General features: G+C 42.4%; 1 protein-coding gene across 3 annotated transcripts in view; it reads left to right on the forward strand.

Annotated features, from left to right (window-relative positions):
* The window catches only part of pde1a (phosphodiesterase 1A, calmodulin-dependent), a 77511-nt gene that overhangs the window by 25158 nt on the left and 29916 nt on the right, over positions 1–22437 (forward strand). The window contains exon 1 of one of the 3 annotated variants that reach the window (XM_036959122.1): positions 8280–8506. The exons of the other annotated variants lie outside the window; for them this stretch is intronic. Coding sequence (XP_036815017.1) covers positions 8454–8506 — 53 coding nt within the window. The 5' untranslated portion in view covers positions 8280–8453. Of the gene's footprint in view, positions 1–8279; positions 8507–22437 lie in introns of those variants that run through there. 3 annotated transcript variants of the gene reach the window in all.

Here is a 22437-nt window from a genome sequence, read left to right on the forward strand (position 1 = left end):
AATATCAGAACAAGCAATGTCAGAGTCCGGAAAATAAATGTAATTGTTAGACAGCCATTTTCAAGTCTTGGCATAGTCAAAAGTTTGGACACACCTACTCATTCAAGGGTTTTTCTTTATTTGTACTATTTTCTACATTGTAGAATAATAGTGAAGACATCACAAGAAGGAAAGACATTTCACACATTAACTTTTAACAAGGCACACCTGTTAATTGAAATGCATTCTAGGTGACTACCTCATGAAGCTGGCTGAGAGAATGCCGATAGTGTGCAAAGCTGTCATCAAGGCAAACGGTGGCTACTTTGAAGAATCTCAAATGTAAAATACATTTGGATATGTTTAACACTTTTTTGGTTACTACACGATTCCATGTGTTATTTCATAGTTTTGATGTATTTAGTGATTTCTACAATGTAGAAAATAGTCAAAATAAAGAAAAAACATTGAAAGAGTAGGTGTGTCCAAACCTTTGACTGGTACTGTAGGTCAAAACTGTAACTAGGCCACTCAGGAACATTCAATGTCATCTCGGTAAGCAACTCCAGTGTATATTTGGCCTTGTGTTTTAAGTTATTATCCTGCTGAAAGGTGAATTTGTCTCCCAGTGTCTTTTGGAAAGCGGACGGAACAGTTTATTTTTATCCTAAAAAACTCCCTAGTCCTTGTCGAGTACAAGCATACCAATAACATGATGACGCCACCACCGTGCTTGAAAATATGAAGAGTGTTACTCAGTGATGTGTTGTGTTGGATTTGCTCCAAACATAACGCTTTCTAATCAGGACATAAATTCAATTTCTTTGCCACTTTTATTGACAATTTCACTTTAGTGTCTTACTGCAAACAGGATGCATGTTTTGGAATTTTTTTTATTCTGTACAGGCTTCCTTCTTTTCACTCTGTCATTTACAGTTGATGTCGGAAGTTAACATACATCTTAGCCAAATACATTTAAACTCAGTTTTTCTCAATTCCTGACATTTCATCCTAGTAAAAATGACCTGTCTTAGGTCAGTTAGGATCACCACTTTATTTAAGAATGTGAAATGTCAGAATAATAGTAGAGAGAATTATATCTTTCAGATTTTATTTCTTTCATCACATTCCAAGTGGGTCAGAAGTTTACATACACTCAATTAATATTTGGTAGCATTGCCTTTAAATTGTTTAACATCGGTCAAATGTTTTGGTTAGCCTTCCACAAGCTTCCCACAATAAGTTTAGTGAATTTTTATCCATTCCTCCTGACAGAACTGGTGTAACTGAGTCAGGTTTGTAGGCCTCCTTGCTCGCACACGCTTTTTCAGTTCTGCCCACACATTTTCTATAGGATTGAGGTCAGTGTGATGGCCACTCCAATACCTTGGCTTTGTGATGGGCACTCCAATACCTTGACTTTGTTGTCCTTAAGCCATTTTGTCACAACTTTGGAAGTATGCTTGGGGTCATTGTCCATTTGGAAGACCCATTTGCAACCAAGCTTTAACTTCCTGACTGATGTCTTGAGATGTTGCTTCAATATATCCACACAATTTTCCTGTCTCATGATGCAATCTATTTTGTGAAGTGGACTAGTCCCTCCTGCAGCAAAGCACTCCCACAACATGATTCTGCCACCCCTGTGCTTCACGGTTGGGATGGTGTTCTTCGGCTTGTAAGCCATCCCCCTTTTTCCTTCAAACATAACGATGGTCATTATGGCCAAGCAGTTCTATTTTTATTTCATCAGACCAGAGGACATTTCTCCAAAACGTACGACCCATGTGCAGTTGTAAACCGTAGTCTGGCTTTTTTATGGCGGTTTTGGAGCAGTGGTTTCTTCCTTGCTGAGTAGCGATATTGGACTCGTTTGACGGTGGATATAAATACTTTTGTACCTGTTTCCTACAGCATCTTCACAAGGTCCTTTGCTGTTGTTCTGGGATTGATTTGCACTTTTCGCACCAAAGTACGTTCATCTCTAGAGACGGAACACATCTCCTGACGGCTGCGTGGTCCCATGGTGTTTATACTTGCGTGCTATTGTTTGAACAGATGAACGTGGCGTTTGAAAATTGCTCCCAAGGATGAACCAGACTTGTGGAGGTCTACAATAATATTTCTGAGGTCTTGGCTGATTTATTTTGATTTTCCCATGATGTCACGCAATGAGGCACTGAATTTGAAGGTAACCTTGAAATTCATCCACAGTTACACCTCCAATTGACTCAAATGATGTCAATTAGCCTATCAGAAGCTTCTAAAGCCATGACATAATGTTCTGGAATTTTCCAAGTTGTTTAAAGGCACAGTCAACTTAGTGTATGTAAACTTCTGACTCACTAGAATTGTGATGCAGTGAATTATAAGTGAAATAATCTGTCTGTAAACAATTGTTGGAAAAAGGACTTGTGCCTTGCACAAAGTAGATGTCCTAACCGACTTGCCAAAACTATAGTTTGTTAACAAGAAATTTGGGGAGTGGTTGAAAAACGAGTTTTAATGACTACAACCTAAGTTTCATGTAAACTTCCAACTTCAACTGTAGGTTAGTTTTGTGGAGTAACTACAATGTTGTTGATCCATCCTCAGATTCCTCCTATCACAGCCATTAAACTCTGCAACTGTTGTAATCAAGACTGCCCAAATGTGCCTAATTTGTTTTCATGTTCAAAATGGTGCACTCTCCTCAAACAATAGCATGGTATTCTTTCACTGTAATAGCAACTGTAAATTGTACTGTGCAGTTAGATTAACAAGAATGTAAGCTTTCTGCCAATATCAGAAATGTCTATGTTCTGGGAAATGTTCTTGTTACTTATAACCTCATGCTAATCGCATTAGCCAACGTTAGCTCAACCGTTTCGTGGAAGGGACACCGATCCCGAAGAAGGGGCCCTGAGTACCGGGTGGTAGCCGGCTAGTAACTGTGACTAAGGTTCAGGGCAGGGTACTGGGCGGAGGCCGGCTAGTAGTGACGATTTAACAGTCTGATGGCCTGGAAATAGAAGCAGTTCATCAGTTTCTCGGTCCTAGCTTTGATGCACATGTACTGTCTCCACCTTCTAAATGACAGCGGGATGAACAGGCTGGGAGGCTGAGGTCCTTGATTATCTTCTTGGCCTTCGTGTGACACCGGGTGCTGTAGATGTCCTTGAGGACGATGTGTTGGGCTGACCGCACCACCCTCTGGCGAGCCCTGCGGTTACGGATGGTGAAATTGCTGTACCAGGAGGTGATAAAGCCCGATAGGATGCTCTCAATGGTGATTATGTAGACGTTTGTGAGGATCTTAGGGGCCAAGACATATTTCTTCAATTCATCAGTGATGTGCACGCAGAGGAACTTAAAGCTTTTCACCTTCTACCCTGTGTCCCGTTGATGTGGATGGGGGCGTGCTCTCTCTGTTGTCTCCTGTAGTCCACAATCAGCTTCTTTTGTTTTGTTAATGTTGAGGTAGAGGTTATTTTCCTGGCACCATTCCACCAGGCCTCTCACCTCCTCCATGTAGGCTGTCTTGTTGTTGTTGATCATCAGTCCTAGAACTGTTGTGTCGTCAGCAAACTTGATGACTGAGTTGGAGACGTGCATCGCCACACTGTCATGGGTGAACTGTGAGTACAGGAGGGGACTGAGCACACACCCTGTGGGGCCCCAGTGTTGAGGATCAGCGTGGCGGAGGTGTTGTTGCCTACCTTCAGCACTTGGAGTTGGCCCTTCAGAAGTTCATGACCCAGTTGCACAGGGAGGGGTTCAGACCCAGGGCACTGAGCTTACTGATGAGCTTGATGGGCACTATGGTGTTGAAGGCTGAGCACTATGGTGTTGCCATCTATCCACGGTTTTTGGTTTGGATAAGTTTGAATCTTCACAGAGGGAACAACATCCTCTATGCACCCCCTGACTAACCCAGTCACTGAGTCAGTGTATACATCAGTACTATTCTTAGAGGTGACCCAGAACATTGAACAAAAAAATCCTGAAGCATAGATTCTGATTTGTCAAACCAACATTGAACAGTCCTTACCACAGGTGCTTCCTGCTTAAGTTTCTGTCTATAGGTGGGGAGGAGCAGAATGGAGGAGTGATCTGATTTGCCGAAGGGAGGGTGGGGGAGGGCCTTGTAGCCATCCCGGAAGGGAGAGTAGCAATGATCCAGAGTCCTTGATGCACGTGTAGCACAGGAGATGTGTTGATAGAATTCTGGAAGCGTTTTCCTCAGATTCCTCCTTTATTAAAGTCTCCAGCTACAATAAATGTTGCCTCAGGATATGCGGTTTCTAGTTTGCACATTGTGTAGTTCCTTGAGAGCCGTCGCAGGGGGTTCCTGTATGTTACTCCAACCACAATCACACCATGAGTTGTTAATCATGAAATAAAATCCCTCTACCTATTACTCTATAACACCACCCAGGGCTCTCTCCTCCTCTCCCGTCCTCTGCCAGCTGGTCCTGGTCCAATTAAAAACCTGCCTAAACCCCTCTACCTCCCTGTTTATTCAGGGTATGGCCCTGCTCCACAGGCTTCATAAAATCACAAATAGAGAAAAAATAATCACTTACTTTTTGAAAATCTTCCTCTGTTTGCAATCCCAAGGGTCCCAGCTACAACATGAATGGTCGTTGTGTTAGATAAAATCCTTCTTTATACCCCAAAAGGTCTGTTTAGTTGGCGCCATCGATTTCAGTAATCCACTCGTTCAACATGCAGACAAAGGAATCTAAAAAGCTTCCACTAAACTTTGTTAAAACAAGTCAAACTACGTTTCTACTTAATCCTCAGGTACCCTAAAATGTAAATAAACTATACTATTTAATACAGAAAGAAGTATGTTCAATAGAAAAGTAAAATTAGCTAAAATTAGCTCCTCTTCCTCTCGCACCCACAGACTGATTTCCAATTGCAACTCCCAGTGCCAAACCTCAGAATTCTTCCTCATTTTGGAAGAAACAAGCTGCCTTGAGATCATTGAGAAGATCCCCCCGTGTAGTTCTGGCCTGATTCCTTACCGTTCTCATGATCATTGCAACTCCACGAGGTGAGATCTTGCATGGAGCCCCAGGCCGAGGAAGATTGACAGTTATTTTGTGTTTCTTCCATTTGTTGTCACCTTCTCACCATCTGCTTGGCGATGGTCTTGTAGCCCATTCCAGCCTTGTGTAGGTCTACAATCTTGTCCCTGACATCATTGGAGAGCTCATTGGTCTTGGCCATGGTGGAGAGTTTGGAATCTGATTGATTGATTTCTTCTGTGGACAGGTGTCTTTTTTACAGGTAACAAACGGAGATTAGGAGCACTCCCTTTAAGAGTGTGCTCCTAATCTCAGCTCGTTACCTGTATAAAAGACACCTGGGAGCCAGAAATCTTTCTGATTGAAAGGGGGTCAAATACTTATTTCCCTCATTAAAATGCAAATCAATTTATAACATTTTTGACGTGCGTTTTCCTGGATTTTCTTGTTGCTTCCATTAAAATGATAGACAGATCATTTCTTTGTAAGTGGGCAAACGTATAAAATCAGCAGGGGATCAAATACTTTTCCCCTCACTGTACATAAGTATTATTATCACATTTACATAAGTATTCAGACCCTTTAGTCAGTACTTTGTTGAAGCACCTTTGGCAGCGGTTACAGCCTCGAGTCTTCTTGGGTAGGACACTACAAGCTTGGCACACCTGCATTTGGGGAGTTTCTTCTATTCTTCTCTGCAGATCCTCTCAAGCTCTGTCAGGTTGGATGGGGAGCATTGCTACAAAGCTATTTTCAGGTCTCTCCAGAGATGTTCAATCGGGTTCAAGTCTGGGCTCTGGCTGAGCCACTCAAGGACATTCAGAGACTTGTCCCGAAGCCACTCCTGCGTTGTCTTGGCTGTGTGCTTAGGGGCATTGTCTTGTTGGAAGGTGAACCTTCTCCCCAGTCTGAGGTCCTTCATCTTTCCCTCCATCTTGACTAGTCTCACAGTCCCTGCCGCTGAAGAACGTCCCCACAGCATGATGCTGCCACCACCACGCTTCACCGTAGGGATGGTGCCAGGTTTCCTCCAGATGTGCCGCTTGGCATTCAGGCCAAAGACTTCATCAGAATCAGAATATTATTTCTCATGGTTTGAGAGTCTTTAGGTGCCTTTTACTGAGGAGTGGCTTCTGTCTGGCCACTCTACCATAAAGGCCTGATTGGTGGAGTGCTGCAGAGATGGTTGTCCTTCTGGAAGGTTCTCCCATCTCCACAGAGGAACTCTAGAGCTCTGTCAGAGCGACCATCGGGTTCTTGGTCACCTCCCTGACCAACGCCCTTCTCCCCTGATTGCTCAGTTTGGCCAGGCGGCCAGCTCTAGGAAGAGTCTTGGTGGTTCCAAACTTCTTCCATTTAAGAATGATGGAGGCCACTGTGTTCTTAGGGACCTGCAATGCTGCAGAAATGTTTTGGTACCGTTCCCCAGATCTGTGCCTCAACACAATCCTGTCTCAGGGATCTACGGACAAATCCTTTGACCTCATATCTTGGTTTTTGCTCTGACATGCACTGTCAACTGTGGGACCGTATATAGACAGGTGTGGGCTTTTCCAAATCATGTCCAATCAATTTAATTTATCACAGGTGGACTCCAATCAAGTTGTAGAAACATCTCAAGGATGATCAATGGAAACAGAATGCACCTGAGCTCAATTTCTAGTCTCATAGCAAAGGGTCTGAATACTTATGTAAATAAGTATTTCTGTTTTCACTTTGTCATTATGGGCTATTGTGTGTAGATTGATGTGGAAAGCATTGTATTTAATCCATTTTAGAATCAGGCTGTAACGTAACAAAATATTGAAAAAGTGAAGGGGTCTGAATACTTTCGCAGCGATTACAGCTGTGAGTCATTCTTTTAAACATCTTTTCTTTTCCTCCTGCTTTCATGACATGTTTGCTGTAAGCTGACAGGAAAATGACTTGGAAGTGCTTGATTAGATATTGTTTGTTGTTATACATTGATGATATGTTGTTGATTGAGAATTTTCCCAAGTTATGCTATTTTCTGATTAATCAAGTAATGGGGTCCATCAGGACACGCAACAGGGGTTGAAACTTTAGCTAAAACTTAGGCCTACACCAAAGCGCATCCACTCATTAGAACAAATCTTTATGAATGGAAAATAGAGTGGATTTACTGATTGATGAGTTGTTAACAAAATATGCGTTGGTTACAGACATGCTGTAGTGGTGTTGATTCTCCTGAATGTCCTAAATTGTTTGGAAAACTAATTTTGAATACAGTCCAAATAGCACACTCAATCAATATTTGCTGTGTCACATGGACAAGTTAGAACTTACAAAATGTCTCATGTTGTGCACAACAGTGCATTTGTCAAGCAAGACTTCCTGGACTGTTCTTGCTTTTCACCCAAAACCCAAATTTGTGTGTGTGTGTGTGTGTGTGTGGAATGTCTTCCATCAGAAGGACAGAGTTTTAGTTTGTTTCCAGCTCCAGAAAGAATGGCCCTCTGCTACTCTGCAAATGACCTATATAATGCACCTATATAATGCACAAGTTTTTGACCCGGGACCATAGGGAATAGGGGGCCATTTGGGACTCATTCACGATGTTGGTGATGTTTATCATAAGTTTCCTCCAGTTGGGCTGGGGAGAGAGCGTGCTTCAGCTTCACATAAGTTAAACAACCCAATCTTCTGTTGATTAAACAATCGCAGGGCCAGGCCCCCGGCGCTCTGTGGTCCCCCTCCCCCTACGCACACACACACTCGCACACACACACATACACAAACACACAGACACACCCTTTACCAGAAGTGAGGCGCTTTGCTTTGCATTGCACCATCCACACATAATTCCGACAGAATAAAAGCCAGATTGTGATTTAATGACCATGTTTTGACGTTCAGCCAGCCCTTCTGACCAGCCTCTATCCCAAACATTTGCGGGACAGCTTGAAGTTGAGGCAGCAGTCTCCAAAACGTTCTGTGTGTGACGAAGTTGAGTGATATTGGGGATGCTGCGGGGTTCAAATCTCTCCTTTCAGGGAAACTGTTCTGTAGATCACACACACTCACAGACACAGGTTTGAGTCCAGAGGGTGAGTGGCCCGCAGAGATAAAGACAATGTGTGTGTTTGTGTTCCTGTGTGTGCGTGCGTGTGTGTTTCCGCGTCATTCCAGGCTCCTCTGCTCCCCTGGCTCTCTCAGTCTGAGAGTAGAAAAGCAACACTGTGATGTGGCCTCTGACCTTTGTTACTGAGCTGTCAGAGATAGAGAGCAGAGAGAGGGAGAGAGAGAGAGCAGATAGAGGGAGAGCAGTGAGAGGGGCAGGACCAGGAACTAGGGGGACTAGCAGGGACCAGGCAGGACTAGTCGTCTCAGTCTCAGAGCAGCACAGTGCAACGCAAGGAGAGGAGCAGCTGGAGACAGCCCAGCCTCATACAGAGCTCCCTGCTCCTATCCCCAACCCAGTCTGGACTCACACTTTAAATGGAAGAGTATGTCACGATCAAGAGGAAGCTTCTCCACAGACCCGTCTTCAGGTAAGACAGAAAGAACAACCGTCCATCCCAACGAAATTACAACTAGCAAAGTCTCTCTACCTACATGGCTGCTGCCCTTCCTGCTACTGCTGCGTCCCTTTGACAGAGCAATTACCCAAATGGAAAATACTACTACTAGGTCTTTCTACCTACCTGCCTGTTGTCTCACTTCCCTGCGGCCTCTCTTCCCAGCTCCTGTGGAGTGTGAAGGACAATATTAAACTACTAGCTTGCTCTCTCTATCCTGCGTGGGCTTAAGGTAGCCTAGCAGTTAAAATCATTGGGTCAGTAACCAAAAGGTGGCTGGTTTAAATCCGCACACCGACTGTGTGAAAAATATGTTTATGTTCCTTCTAAGAGTTAAAAACATATACACTCAGTATATCAAACATTAGGAATTGAGTTGCACCCCCCTTTTGGCCTCAGAACAGTCTCAATTCGTTGGGGCATGGACTCTCCAAGGTGTCGAAAGCATTCCACAGGGATGCAGGCCCATGTTGACTCCAATGCTTCCCACAGTTGTGTCAAGTTGGCTGGATGTCCTTTGGGTGGTGGACCATTCTTCATACATATGGGAAACGGGTGAGTGTGAAAAACTCAGCAGTGTTTCAGTTCTTGACACAAACCAATGCGCCTGGCACCTACTACCATACCCCGTTCAAAGGCACTTCAAGATGTTGTCTTTCCCATTCACCCTCTGAATGACACAATACTTCTTTAACCGGTCTCCTCCCCTTCACCTACACTGATTGAAGTAGATTTAACCAGTGACATTAATAAAGGATCATAGCTTTCACCTGGATTCACCTGGTCAGTCAATGTCATGGAAAGAGAAGGTGTTCTTAATGTATACTCAGTGTACATGTTAAGTATGTTCTGGTGTTTTGGCCGCGCCCACCAAATGACCACACCTGATCTTAATGAGTGCTAGTTTCCTTCGAAATGGGGTCTGTTTGAATAGACTAAAATGAACAGCTTTGTTTGAGTTAAAGAAAACATGGCATGCTAGCTCCATCCTGGTGGCACAGTGGGCTAATTCCATGGATAGACAACAGAAGATCATAGATTTGAATTTCACTGATGCCATGCCACAATAAAACATGTATGTTTGCATGATTAATGCCTAAGCAAATGAATTTCTATCTCTGCTTGGAGTTCAAAACAGTTCACCCAAACTAAGCTAGCAGTGTTATTAAACGTCTCATTGTAACATGTTCTCAGAACGTTCTTTAATTACCTTCAAATAACATATCATTTGCGTTCCTAGAACGTTAATAAAACCTCCCGGCAAAACTTTCAGGGAACCATAGTAAAACGTTCTCAAACTCCCTTCAACCTAAAAATGTACGTTCCCAGAACAGGTGAAATGTTCACTTCTGTTCTCAGAAGGCCTAGTCAGGAAACCTATGGCTTTGTTTAGAGAACCAATGGGAAAATTCACTCAACTTCCAAGGAACCAAATGTGCTAGCTGGGTATGTTGCAGTAATTAGAGTCCTATATCATGGCTTGATCATTCCCAGAGCTCTCTTTCGCTGTTATCGCACACCCTCCAATATCTGTGCGTGTCTAGGCTTTGTGAATGAGTGAGAGAAGGCTTTGTGTGTGCGTGTGTTTCAAAGGAGTAGGAAATAGAGTAAACAAACTACTCCTGTCTGTTTTCTGTTGTGGTTATACGGTCATTAGAAGCAGAACATTGTGGCATGGTTCATTGGCAGGAACCGTTGTTAAAAGGCAGGTTGCTAATGGCTATTTACCATGTAAAACAGGAAGGAGGGAGGGCTGGTAAAGAGATGCAGCTGTGCAACAGGTCCCTGCAACTACATCACACCAAATATTTGATGTTTGTCCAGGTCCCCAGAACGTCGGGAAATGCCTTCAATACCGTCCACTATGGGCAACCTGAGCACATATTATCATCTTGTTGGCTCGCAGCTTGCTATGGTGTAGTGGAAGGGGATAGAGGAAGGGTTTAAACCGCGCACCTCGGCTGAAAGGATAGCAGGTTCAATCCCAGTGCTAGATACTCGTTTAAATTGGTTCTGTTTGAACCTTCAACCGTCAAGTTGTTTATGGTTAACCCTTACCCATGGGTGTAGTACTGCTGGAGTGCGGAGCTCCCTCACTTTTTTCAATTTTGGAATACACAGAGCTGGTAATGTATTCTGTATTCTGATAAATTCTAAATAATTTATATTTCATTACCACAAAAATTCCATGAAAAACGATGACAAACCAAATAAATATGTATCGTAGCCTAGAGGTGTAAATGGTGGTTTCTTCCCTCTTTTCTCTGGATTTATGGTCACTCCCTGGTCAATTGATTTGATAGCATGTTTAATCTGTGCAAATTAATTTTATGAATTGATTGTTCTGTTGCTCTGTTTTCTTTTATTCTGTAATAGGGTGTATTGTAGACGTTCAAGCTAACCAAATCAAAGTGTATTTATGATACAGTGTGTAAGCTCCAAAATACAGTAAAATACCTACAGGCAAAAAGCTCTCAACTCAAACAGTGCAATTATATATGTATTAATTTACATTAGGTTATAGCCTACAAATAGCTATACCACGTAGTCGTAGGCCTGTTAGGCTGTAGGCCTACTGCTAATTATTGTTGTTTGTTCCTGAACTGGCCAAATGGCAGAGCTATCCTTCAGCTATCTTTCAGCACCAGAAGTTTGTTCAACTTCTTCACCATAATTGCGCGATCCTAGCGCTATCCTTTCAGCCCCACGAAGTACGCTCCAATCGCTTAAAATGACATCTCATCAAGATCTGTTGCCTAACCCTAATATTCATACTCATCCCTTATTATTATTACAAATATAATATTATCACTTCTCACAATGGTGCTCGTTTAGTAAAGTTAGATCAAAGCTGAATCAATGGATTCATTTCCATTTTACACAACAGAAGAGAATATAATACATAGCATAGTGCGCCTTTTACGTTACTGTTACACCAGGAACACCTCCTCATTTCTAATGAGATTTTAGGATGAAGCTGAATAGTCCCAAAACAATTATCAGGCACTCAACCTCAATAGAGTTGAAAGCAAACAGATTGAAACAAAATATAAGGCTAATAGTTTGTTAACACCATTTGCTCTAATTCGCTCACGAAACAGTAATTCAAGAGATCAATCAAATGATTGGTATGGAGATTCAGGCTGGACGTTTCACTGGTAAAACGTGACGAATTATCATTCACGACTGACAATGATGATGGCTTATTTTGAAATTAGGTAGCCTATGCCTAACTTGGTGTTTGAGGGTATTAAAAATATGACATTTTGTTTAGACAATATGTGTGGGCATAGGCAGAAGTTACAATTGGATGAGGCATTGTATGCATATTCTATAATGATAGACAATTCAATTGGCTACATCTGTCTGTACACACTTTGATTGAAGAAATTATGACATCAGTAGCTAGGTTTCCATTCAATTTGCAACAGAATTTCATGCGAATATGTTCAATTCCCATGTACCGAATGAAAAATACAAGATAAATGGGTTTCCATCGCATTTTCATCTCTGATGGTCACAAAACGGTTGCATTATATAGCAAATATGCCCACTCTGGTCTTGGCACATAAACTCTTGCCAACAGGTCTTGGCACATATGCTCTTGCCAACAGGTCGCAGATACAGTGCAGGTAGGCTACTTACATTATGAGATTATTATGGATGAGAGCGATATTTGTATTTGTCAAACGGCAGCCAAGCATCGATCATCATGTCACCAGAATAAGACCCTCGATATTTATTGGAAAGGAGCAACAAGCTCATCACCTTGCACATTCACCACCCTGTGAAATTCATGAAAAGATCCCACCATGTGAACGAACAAATTGTCTATTGGCATTTACACTGAACAAAAATATAAGTGCAACATGCAACAAGTTACAGTTCATATAATGAAATCCATCAATTGAAATCTATTCATTAGGCCCTAATCTATGGATTTCACATGCCTGGAAATACAGTTGGTCATAGATACCTTAAATAAATGGTAGGGACAAAACGAGTCAGTATCTGGTGTGGCCACCATTTGCCTGATGTAGCTGCCGTGACACATCTCCTTCACATAGATTTGATCAGACTGTTGATTGTGGCCTGTGGAATGTTGTCCCACTCCTATTCAAGGGCTGTGCGAAGTTGTTGGAAATTGGAGGGAACTGGAACACGCTGTCATACATGTCGATTCAGAGCATCCCAAACATGCTCAACGGGTGACATGTCTGGTGAGTATGCAGGCCATGGAAGAACTGGGACATTTTCAGCTTCCAGGAATTGTATACAGATCCTTGCTTCATGGAGTCATGCATTATCATGCTGAAACATGAGGTGATGACAATGGGCCTCAGTATCTCGTCACGGTATCTCTGTGCATTCAAATTGCCATCGATAAAATGCAATTGTGTTCGTTGTCTGTAGATTATGCCTGCCCATACCATAACCCCACCGCCACTATGGGGCACGCTGTTCACAACGTTGACATCAGCAAACCACTCTCCCACACAACATCATGCACACTGTCTGCCTTCTGCCCGGTACAGTTGAAACCGGGATACATCTGTGAAGAGCACACTTCTCCGTGGCCATCGAAGGTGAACATTTGACCACTGAAGTCGGTTACGATGCCGAACTGCAGTCACTTAAAAAGTTTCTGACAGTTTGTTCAGAAATTCTTTGGTTGTGCAAACCCACAGTTTCATCAGCTGTCCGGGTGGCAGGTCTCAGATGATTCCGCAGCTGAAGAAGCTGGATGTGGAGGTCTCAGGCTGGTGTGGTTACATGTGGTCTGCGGTTGTGAGGCCGGTTGGACGTACTGCCAAATTTTCTATAATGAAATTGGAGGTGGCTTATGGTAGAGAAATTAACATTCAATTCTCTGGCAACAGCTCTGGTGGACAGTCCTGCAGTCAGCATTATATTTGCACACCCCCTCAAAACTTGAGACATCTGTGGAACTGTTTTGCATGACAAAACTGCACATTTTAGAGTGGCCTTTTATTGTCCCCAGCACAAGGCGCACCTGTTTAATGATCATGCTGTTTAATCAGCTTCTTGATATGCCACACCTGTCTGTTGTATGGATTATCTTGGCGAAGGAGAAATGCTAATTAACAAACATGCACAACATTTGAGAGAAATATGCTTTTTGTGCATATGGAAAGTTTCTGGGATCTTTTATTTCAGCTCATGAAACATGGGACCAACACTTTACATGTTGCGTTCATATTTTTGTTCAGTGTATAAAATTGTACCTGCAATCAGCCCGGTCATGACTGTTTTCATGTGTCAGGTAATTCATCCGCATGAAATGGTTAGATGGAAACGTGGTTATTTACATTTTGATTTCATGCTCCCTCACCTAAAACAATATCACTACACCACTTCCCCTACTACCTATTCACACCCCTTGACTTTTTCCACATTTTGTTGTGTTACAGCCTGAATTTAACATTGATAATATTGAAATGGTGTGTCACTGGCCTAATAAACACAATACCCTATATCGTCAAAGTGGAATTATGTTTTTTGAAATGTTTACAAATGAATGTTTACAAATTAATAAAAATGAAAAGCTTTCAGTCACAAAGGTATTCAACCCCTTTGTTATGGCAAGCCTAAATATGTTCAGGAGTAAAAAATTGCTTAACAAGTCACATAATAAGTTGCATGGACTCACTCTGTGTGTAATAATAGTGTTTAACATTATTTTTTAATGACTACCTCATCTCTGTACCCCACGCATACAATTTTCTGTAAGGTACAATGGCGACCCCTCATTCAGGGAAGGTGGGGCCACCTGTTTTGAGCCCCACCTTTTTAGCAAAAAAATAAACAATTAACAGTGTGTCACATATCAGTTTGCAAACTCTGTAAAAAAAAAACTAAAACACTGTTGAGTTAATAAAGCCCCATACAAACTTGGTCTCTTTTTTGCTTTCTTGAGTAACGCAGCTCCAAAATGCAGGTGTTTCAGCCTAGCTCATTGCGTTCTGTGGTGGTGGGTCAGCCAGCGTAAAATACAGAGCGTAGGGGTTGGTAATGTTCTCCAGTTGCACCGGATTGGGTAATGTTCTCTAGTTGCACTGTGATTGGCTCAGTGTTCTGTCACTCATGGGACACTCATGGACACTACGTCACCGCCAAATCTAAGGGTAGAGCTCAAATTCAGGGCCCTTGGGTGCTGCCAAGGGCTGCATTTCAAACTCATAAAAGACGCACCCTAGTCCACTTACCCTCGCCTTATGCCCTCGTCAGACGTCATGATACGTCATCAGAAGTGTCCACTTCATTTCAGGGCTGAGGGGATAGTATGTTTCTGTTAAGTGTTTGGGATGCAGCCATAGAGTTACATTAGTAGTGCCCATCCAAGAAGGCTTAACGTCAAGTCATGTTATATCTACAGTAGCTGTGATTGGACTGATCATGTCAACATAATACTTTCGAAATCTTAGCTAGCAAGCTAGCAGTCATCATCACGAATCAAGTCGACAATCTACTGACAAATGCTTTTTAATAGTTGTCATATGAAGAGAAATAATGAAGATAAATTATTAAGAAAATGTAGTGGTGCTCATCGGTCATTGGACATAAACATCACACAACAATTTGGAAATCGCAAATTCAACAATGAATGGTTTGGAAGGAACCAGTGGCTAACTGCAGGCATTGCAAAGCAATCACTTGCCTTCTATTCAGTGGAGTGGGTGTGTGGTCCCAAGTCTAGGTTTGAGGGTCTCTTTTCCAAGCTTAAAAGGATAAACATCTACATTGGCCATTCTGTCAATCCAGCATGACTTCTGATGTGCTCAAAACAACTGGAAACTCAGTAAAAAACAAGCTCCGACTGCGAAAATACATTTTGAATAGTCATCCAACTCGGAGTATCAAGTCGGGGACTTGGGCCTCTTTCTAGAGCTCCGACCTGAATATCACCAATGTCATCATGATTCGACCTTGTTTTTGAGTTCCCAGTTGTCTTGAAAGCACCATAAATGCAGAGAATGCCACAGCACAACAAGGTGAGGCCAAAAATGTATTGTATGCTGCTGCATAAATTATGTAAATTGCCAGGGAGATATGTATACTGTAGCTTAGGCTGTAATTGATGCCAAAGGTGCTTCAGCAAAGTACTGAGTGAAGGGTCTGAATAAATGTGATATATCTGTATTTATTTTTCAATACATTTGCATAATCACTTTGTCATTATGGGGTATTGTGTGTAGATGGGTGAGACAAAACATATATTTAATCCATTTTGAATTCAGGCTGTAACACAACAAAATGTGCATTAAGTCAAGGAGTTTGAATACTTTCTGATGGCACTGTATGTTTATCCCCCCCTCTGACAAACGTTGAATATTTCATTGAGACCGAGATCTTGTTGCTCTATGTGCTCTGCTCTCCCAGTCAGTCCAGGCACATCAATATTTAGAAGCTACTTGACTTCATAATCTGCTGTTTGAAAGATGTTTCAAAGCACTTGTTTCTCAGGGGTAGGAAGTGTTCTTATGTTGTTCAGAATGAATCTGCACTGAGTCTGACAGAATTTCCCAAGTCCATCTACTTTACGTCAGAAGGTTCAAACCCCTTGACTTTTTCCACGTTTTGTTGTGTTACAGACATCATTTGAAATTGGTTAACTTGAGATTTTGTGTCACTGGCCTACACACAATACCACATAATGTTGAATAGGAATTATGTTTTTATGAATTTTTACTAATTAATTAAACATTTAAAACTGAAATGTCTTGAATCAATAAGTATTCAACGCCTTTGTTATGGCAAGCTTAAATAAGTTCAGGAGTAAAACATTTCTTGAAAATGGCTGTCTAGCAATCAACAACCAACTTGACAGAGCTTGAAGAACTTGAAAAATAATAATGTGCAAATATTGTACAATCCAGGTGTGCAAAGCTCTTAGAGACTTACCCAGAAAGAGTCACAGCTGTAATTGCTTCCAAAGGTGATTCTAACATGTATTGACTCATGGGGTTGAGAACAGCTTCCTAATATTGAGTTGCACCCCCGTTTGCCCTCAGAACAGCCTCAATTCATCGGGGCATGGACTCTACTACAAGGTGTCGAAAGTGTTCCATAGGGATGCTGGCCCATGTTGACTCCAATTCTCTCCCACAGTTGTGTCAAGTTGGCTGAATGTCCTTTGGATGGTGGAAACTTTTGAGCGTGAAAAACCAAACAGTGTTGAAGTTTTTGGCACACTCAAACCGGTGCGCTTGGCACCTACTACCATAACCCATTCAAAGGCACTTAAATCTTCACTTCTCAATGGCACACATACACAATACATGTCTCAATTGTCTCAATGCTTAAAAATCTTTCTTTAGCCTGTTTCCTCCCCTTCATCTACACTAACTGAAGTGGATTTAACAAGGTACATCAATAAGGGATCATAGCTTTCACCTGGATTCACCTGGTCAGTTTATGTAATGGAAAGAGCAGGTGTTCCTATACACTCAGTGTGTATAGACAGTATGGACAGTTTATGAATATAAAAGTTGTGTACAGCAGTAGTTATATAGGATGAGCCATGACTAGAAAACAGTATATACTGTATATACACACACACACAACAGCATTGACCCTTCGCGACTGCATCCTGGTACTAAAGGGGTGTTGAGTTCAGAGCTACAGAGAACAGTACAGGACACTAATCACCAAGGTATATTAGGTTGACCAAGATCATATTAAACTATTTTCTTTCTATTCAATAAATGATACCAAGGAAAAACAATAAACTATTTTTCTAGGCAGATCTTCTAATCACCCTTTCTAGCAACTGTAAAACAACATGAATAATTGTAAGTTTGTTACGAGTTCCTTCATTTAGCCAGGGACCGAGCAGAGACTGGTATAATTATTTTAGACAAAGAGCGAATAGTTTCCCCTCTATGGTTAGAAACGTTTAGGCTCCACTTTTCATGGTTTATTTCTGTACTAAAACTAGCATGCATGAAGCACATGTTGCTCGGCTATTATATAACAGAAAACAGCTGACTGGTTGTCGTCAGGCCCTTTACATAACTAGGCAAGTCAGTTAAGAACAAATTCTTATTTACAATGATGGCCTACCCCAGCCAAACCGGACAACGCTGGGCCAATTGTGCGTCGCCCTATGGGACCAATCACGGCTGGATGTGATACAGCCTGGGTTCAAACCACGGACTGTAGTGACGCCTCTTGCTGAGAGGCAGTGCTTTAGACCGCTGCGCCACTCGGGTTTGAAGCAAAGCACCAAAGTATATTGGGGATTTATTTTTTATCAAGTAATAACTGCAACTTCTGACCTTGTACTTCTATTGCCAGCTATAATTTATTCTGCTTCTCAGCAGTTTTCTGTATGATTTGTTAGGTGTAGCTCCTGGACTCTTGGAAAGCTGATCTGTATGGTTTGTTTGGTGTAGCTCCTGGACTCTTGGAAAGCTGATCTGTATGGTTTGTTTGGTGTAGCTCCTGGACTCTTGGAAAGCTGATCTGTATGGTTTGTTTGGTGTAGCTCCTGGACTCTTGGAAAGCTGATCTGTATGGTTTGTTTGGTGTAGCTCCTGGACTCTTGGAAAGCTGATCTGTATGGTTTGTTTGGTGTAGCTCCTGGACTCTTGGAAAGCTGATCTGTATGGTTTGTTTGGTGTAGCTCCTGTACTCTTGGAAAGCTGATCTGTATGGTTTGTTTGGTGTAGCTCCTGGACTCTTGGAAAGCTGATCTGTATGGTTTGTTTTAGCTGCACTGCAGCATTGGGAATGATAAGAACTCCGGACACTCTTTCTTTCATATTAATATCCCCCCTATTTAAAGTAGTGATTTATGCTGTGGCTGTGGCATTACATGCCAAATATTATCCACATAAATGTTCTTCCCTGTCTGACTCAAAGTGATACAGACTGACCAATTAGGAGATGTGTGTGTATGTGTGTGTGTGTGTGTGTGGTGTTATGATATAATTCACATCAGCTGTCAGGACTACAGATGGTTATGATCAGAGAGACTGAGAGGCCTCTGACAATTCCCTTAGAAAGAGCATCATCTGTTTTTCATATGGCCGTGTGTGTGTGTGTGTGTGTGTGTGTGTGTGTGTGTGTGTGTGTGTGTGTGTGTGTGTGTGTGTGTGTGTGTGTGTGTGTCAACTCTGAAACCATTGACCCCATGACCTGCTCTTCAACTTACAGTACAGCACTCAGAATAGTCATGGGGAACTGCTGGTTATGTGTGGGTGTGATACTGTGGTGACATGGGACGTGTCAGGACTTTACAGTGTACTGTACAGTAGGTTATCCCTCTTTCAGATGGTACAGCACACTTCTCCTGTTAGTCTTTCACAGTCAAGTCCTCACATTAAGTCCTCACAGTCAATGTTTGTCTAAATATTTTTCACATCCCATTATATAAAGTCTATACAGTATGTTCATTTCCAGTAAAGTATTTAAAATCCTCGTCAAATTCAAATTAACATGAACATCAATAAACCCCCAAACTCCTCATATGATTTATTGTGCTCCTCAAAATGAGAGAGAGAGAGAGAGAGAGAGAGAGAGAGAGAGAGAGACTCAAAGTGGATTTCACAGGCGCGTAATGATCTCACTGACATCAGTAACCTCCCCAGTCAGCTGGGATTTTCTCCTGCAGCCCGCCTTGGTGATGCATCTTAGCCCTCCTATCACATGTAGAACACAACAGAACACAACAGGAGGATGATAACACAACGGTGTTGGAGGGAGGGGAGAGAACTAGTGATGTTATGTTTGATACCAGAGGTCCGAGGTATGCGCTGAAATGGCTAAGCAGTTTACATCAATGCAATGGGCCAATCGATGCCTGTATCACTTTATCAGAAGCACGTGATCAACGTCCAAATCTTTGTTTCGTCGAACAACCACCTGATTGGTTTGGTGTTGGTTTGGTAGTAGACAAAAAGGCTACGCTGTGCACGCTCTAAGGTGTGTTGGACGTCACCTTTAATCATTTGTCTGCTCTAAATTCTTTTGACCAGCATGTGCCACTAGTGTACACTGTATCGATCAAAGCCTCGAGTAATGACATTATTTTTGACACAATTGGCTGGAAAGCCTCAATGCTTCAGGAAGCTTTCTTTCCCCATCACTAGGGAGAGCAGGATGGTAACAGAAGTGAGGGAGGAGGAGGGTATTTATTCTTCATTAACCTCCTGTCTCCTGACTGCATGCTCTCTGTTGCCTTGTGATCAGAGCCATGTTCTCTCTCTCAGACATCGCTATACATACTAATACATGTAATAAATGTATTAATAAATCTAATAAATGTTTTTTATATAGTGCCAAATAAGGGTTCTTTAGCTATTGAAGGGCTCTAAGTGTTATTGGAGTCAGTATTGTTCCACATAGAAACATCACGCTTCCCAAAGATACCTTGAGGGACAATGTAGTGCATTGTCTTCCGACAGATGGCATCATTCTAACCCAATGCCTTACACTTGGCATAGAGTCTGTCCTTGCAATATCATGATGCTTCATCAATGTGCAGTCGAGGTCTAGCTGTTAATAAATGGACTGTTTTCTCTCCCAGCACCCCGTCTCTTCATAGAGAACATGTGCTTACAGCACATCACTGTATGATTTATCATGTAGCACCCAGGAGACTCATGTAATTATCCTCCTCTCAGCGCTGCTGTAGCTTCATTTCTCTTGTTTATCACACCATACTCACTTTAAGAGTGAGAGCGGTGCTTGTTTTCCCCTCAGTTGAATATAGCATTCTGGACTAATTTGTCACACCATTCCCAGGACGACTGAACTAAGACATCGCCATCCACCAGAGAAGGTGGAACCAGGGCTGGTGGAAGTACAGATCCATTGTTGGCCCTGTGAGAAGCTGAAATCTCTGCAGACTAGTAGGGTGAGATGTCCAACAGAGATACTGTTCAGAGTGAAGGATTGTGTGTGTGTGTGTGTGTGTGTGTGTGTGTGTGTGTGTGTGTGTGTGTGTGTGTGTGTGTGTGTGTGTGTGTGTGTGTGTGTGTGTGTGTGTGTGTGTGTGTGTGTGTGTGTGTGTGTGTGTGTGTGTGTGTGTGTGTGTGTCTAAACTAGGATTACAAAAAGACCCAAGAGATCCATTTAGGGACCACGCTAGAGGACTTTAAGTGGGAACCCAAGATGCCAGTTGGGTGATATGATCTGCAGTGAAGTTATGAAGTCTGTGGCGAGCCAGAGAAAAATACCTGTTGGTTTAGTTAGAACTGCCAGGCTCCCACAACACCACAGTGATGTCTGTCTGTCTGCCTGTCTGTCCATACAGAAACCTACAGGCCAGTCAAACACACAACATGGTCTCTTTCGAATATTTCAAAATGGTGGCATTGAACGACTTTAGTTATACAGTATGTCACATAAGTTGACATTACTTATACAGTATATCACTATTATGACATACTACTTAGCTTATACAGTGCATTCGGAAGGTATTCAGACCCCTTGACTTTTTCCACATTTGTTACGTTACAGCCTTATTCTAATATGGATTAAATAAACAAATGTCTTCATCAATCTACACACAATGCCCCATAATGACGAAGCGAAAATAGGTTTCTATACATTTTTACAAATGTATAAGAAATTATAAACTGAAATACCTTATTTACATAAGAATTCAGACTTTGATATGAGACTCGACATTTTACTCAGGTGCATCCTGTTTCCATTGATCATCCTTGAGATGTTTTTACAACTTGATTGGAGTCCACCTGTGGTAAATTCAATTGATTGGACAAAATTTGGGAAGGCACACACCTGTCTATATAAGGTCCCACAGCTGACAGTGCATGTCAGAGCAAAAACCAAGTCATGAGATCGAAGGAATTGTCCGTAGAGCTCCGAGGCAGGATTGTGTCGAGGCACAGATCTGGGGAAGGTTGGCAAAAAATGTCTGCAGAATTTGTATTTGTATTTATTATGGATCCCCATTAGCTGCCAAAGCGGCAGCTACTCTTCCTGGGGTCCAGAAAAATGAAGGCAGTTTATACATTGAAGGTCCCCCAAGAACACAGTGGCTTCCATCATTCTTAAATGGAAGAAGTTTAGAACCACCAAGACTCTTCCTAGAGCTGGCCACCCGGCCAAACTGAGTAATCGGGGGAGAAGGGCCTTGGTCAGAAAAGGTGACCAAGAACCCGAAAGTCACTCTGATAGAGCTCCAGAGTTCCTCTGTGGAGATTGGAGAACCTTCCAGAAGGACAACCATCTCTGCAGCACTCCACCAATCAGGCCTTTATGGTAGAGTGGCCAGACAGAACCCACTCCTCAGTAAATGACAGCCTGCCTGAAATTTGCCAAAAGGCACCTAAAAGACTCTCAGATCATGAAAAACAATATTTTCTAGTCTGATGAAACCAAGATTGAACTCTTTGGTCTGAATGCCAAGTATTCACGTCTGGAGGAAACCTGGCACTATCCTTACGGGGAAGTTTGGTGGTGGTAGCATCATGCTGTGAGGATGATTTTCAGTGGCAGGTACTGGGAAAGATGAACGGAGCAAAGTACAGAGAGATCCTTGATGATAACCTGCTTCAGAGCGCTCAGGACCTCAGACTGGGGGAGAAGGTTCGCCTTCGAGCAGGACAACAACCCTAAGCACACAGCCAAGGCAACACAGGAGGGGCTTCGGGACAAGTGTCTGAATGTCCTTGAGTGGCCCTGCCAGAACTCGGACTTGAAACCGGTCAAATATCTCTGGAGAGAGCTGAAAATAGCTGTACAGCGACTCTCCCCATCCACCCTGACAGAGCTTGAGAGGATCTGCTGAGAAGAATGAGAGAAACTCCCCAAATACAGGTGTTCCAAACAGCGTCATACCCAAAACGAGCGTCATACCCAAAACGAGGCTTTAATCTCTGCCAGAGGTGCTTCAGCAAAGTACTGAGTAA

Source organism: Oncorhynchus mykiss, chromosome 22 (genome assembly GCF_013265735.2).
Source record: "Oncorhynchus mykiss isolate Arlee chromosome 22, USDA_OmykA_1.1, whole genome shotgun sequence".
NCBI lineage: Eukaryota > Metazoa > Chordata > Actinopteri > Salmoniformes > Salmonidae > Oncorhynchus > Oncorhynchus mykiss.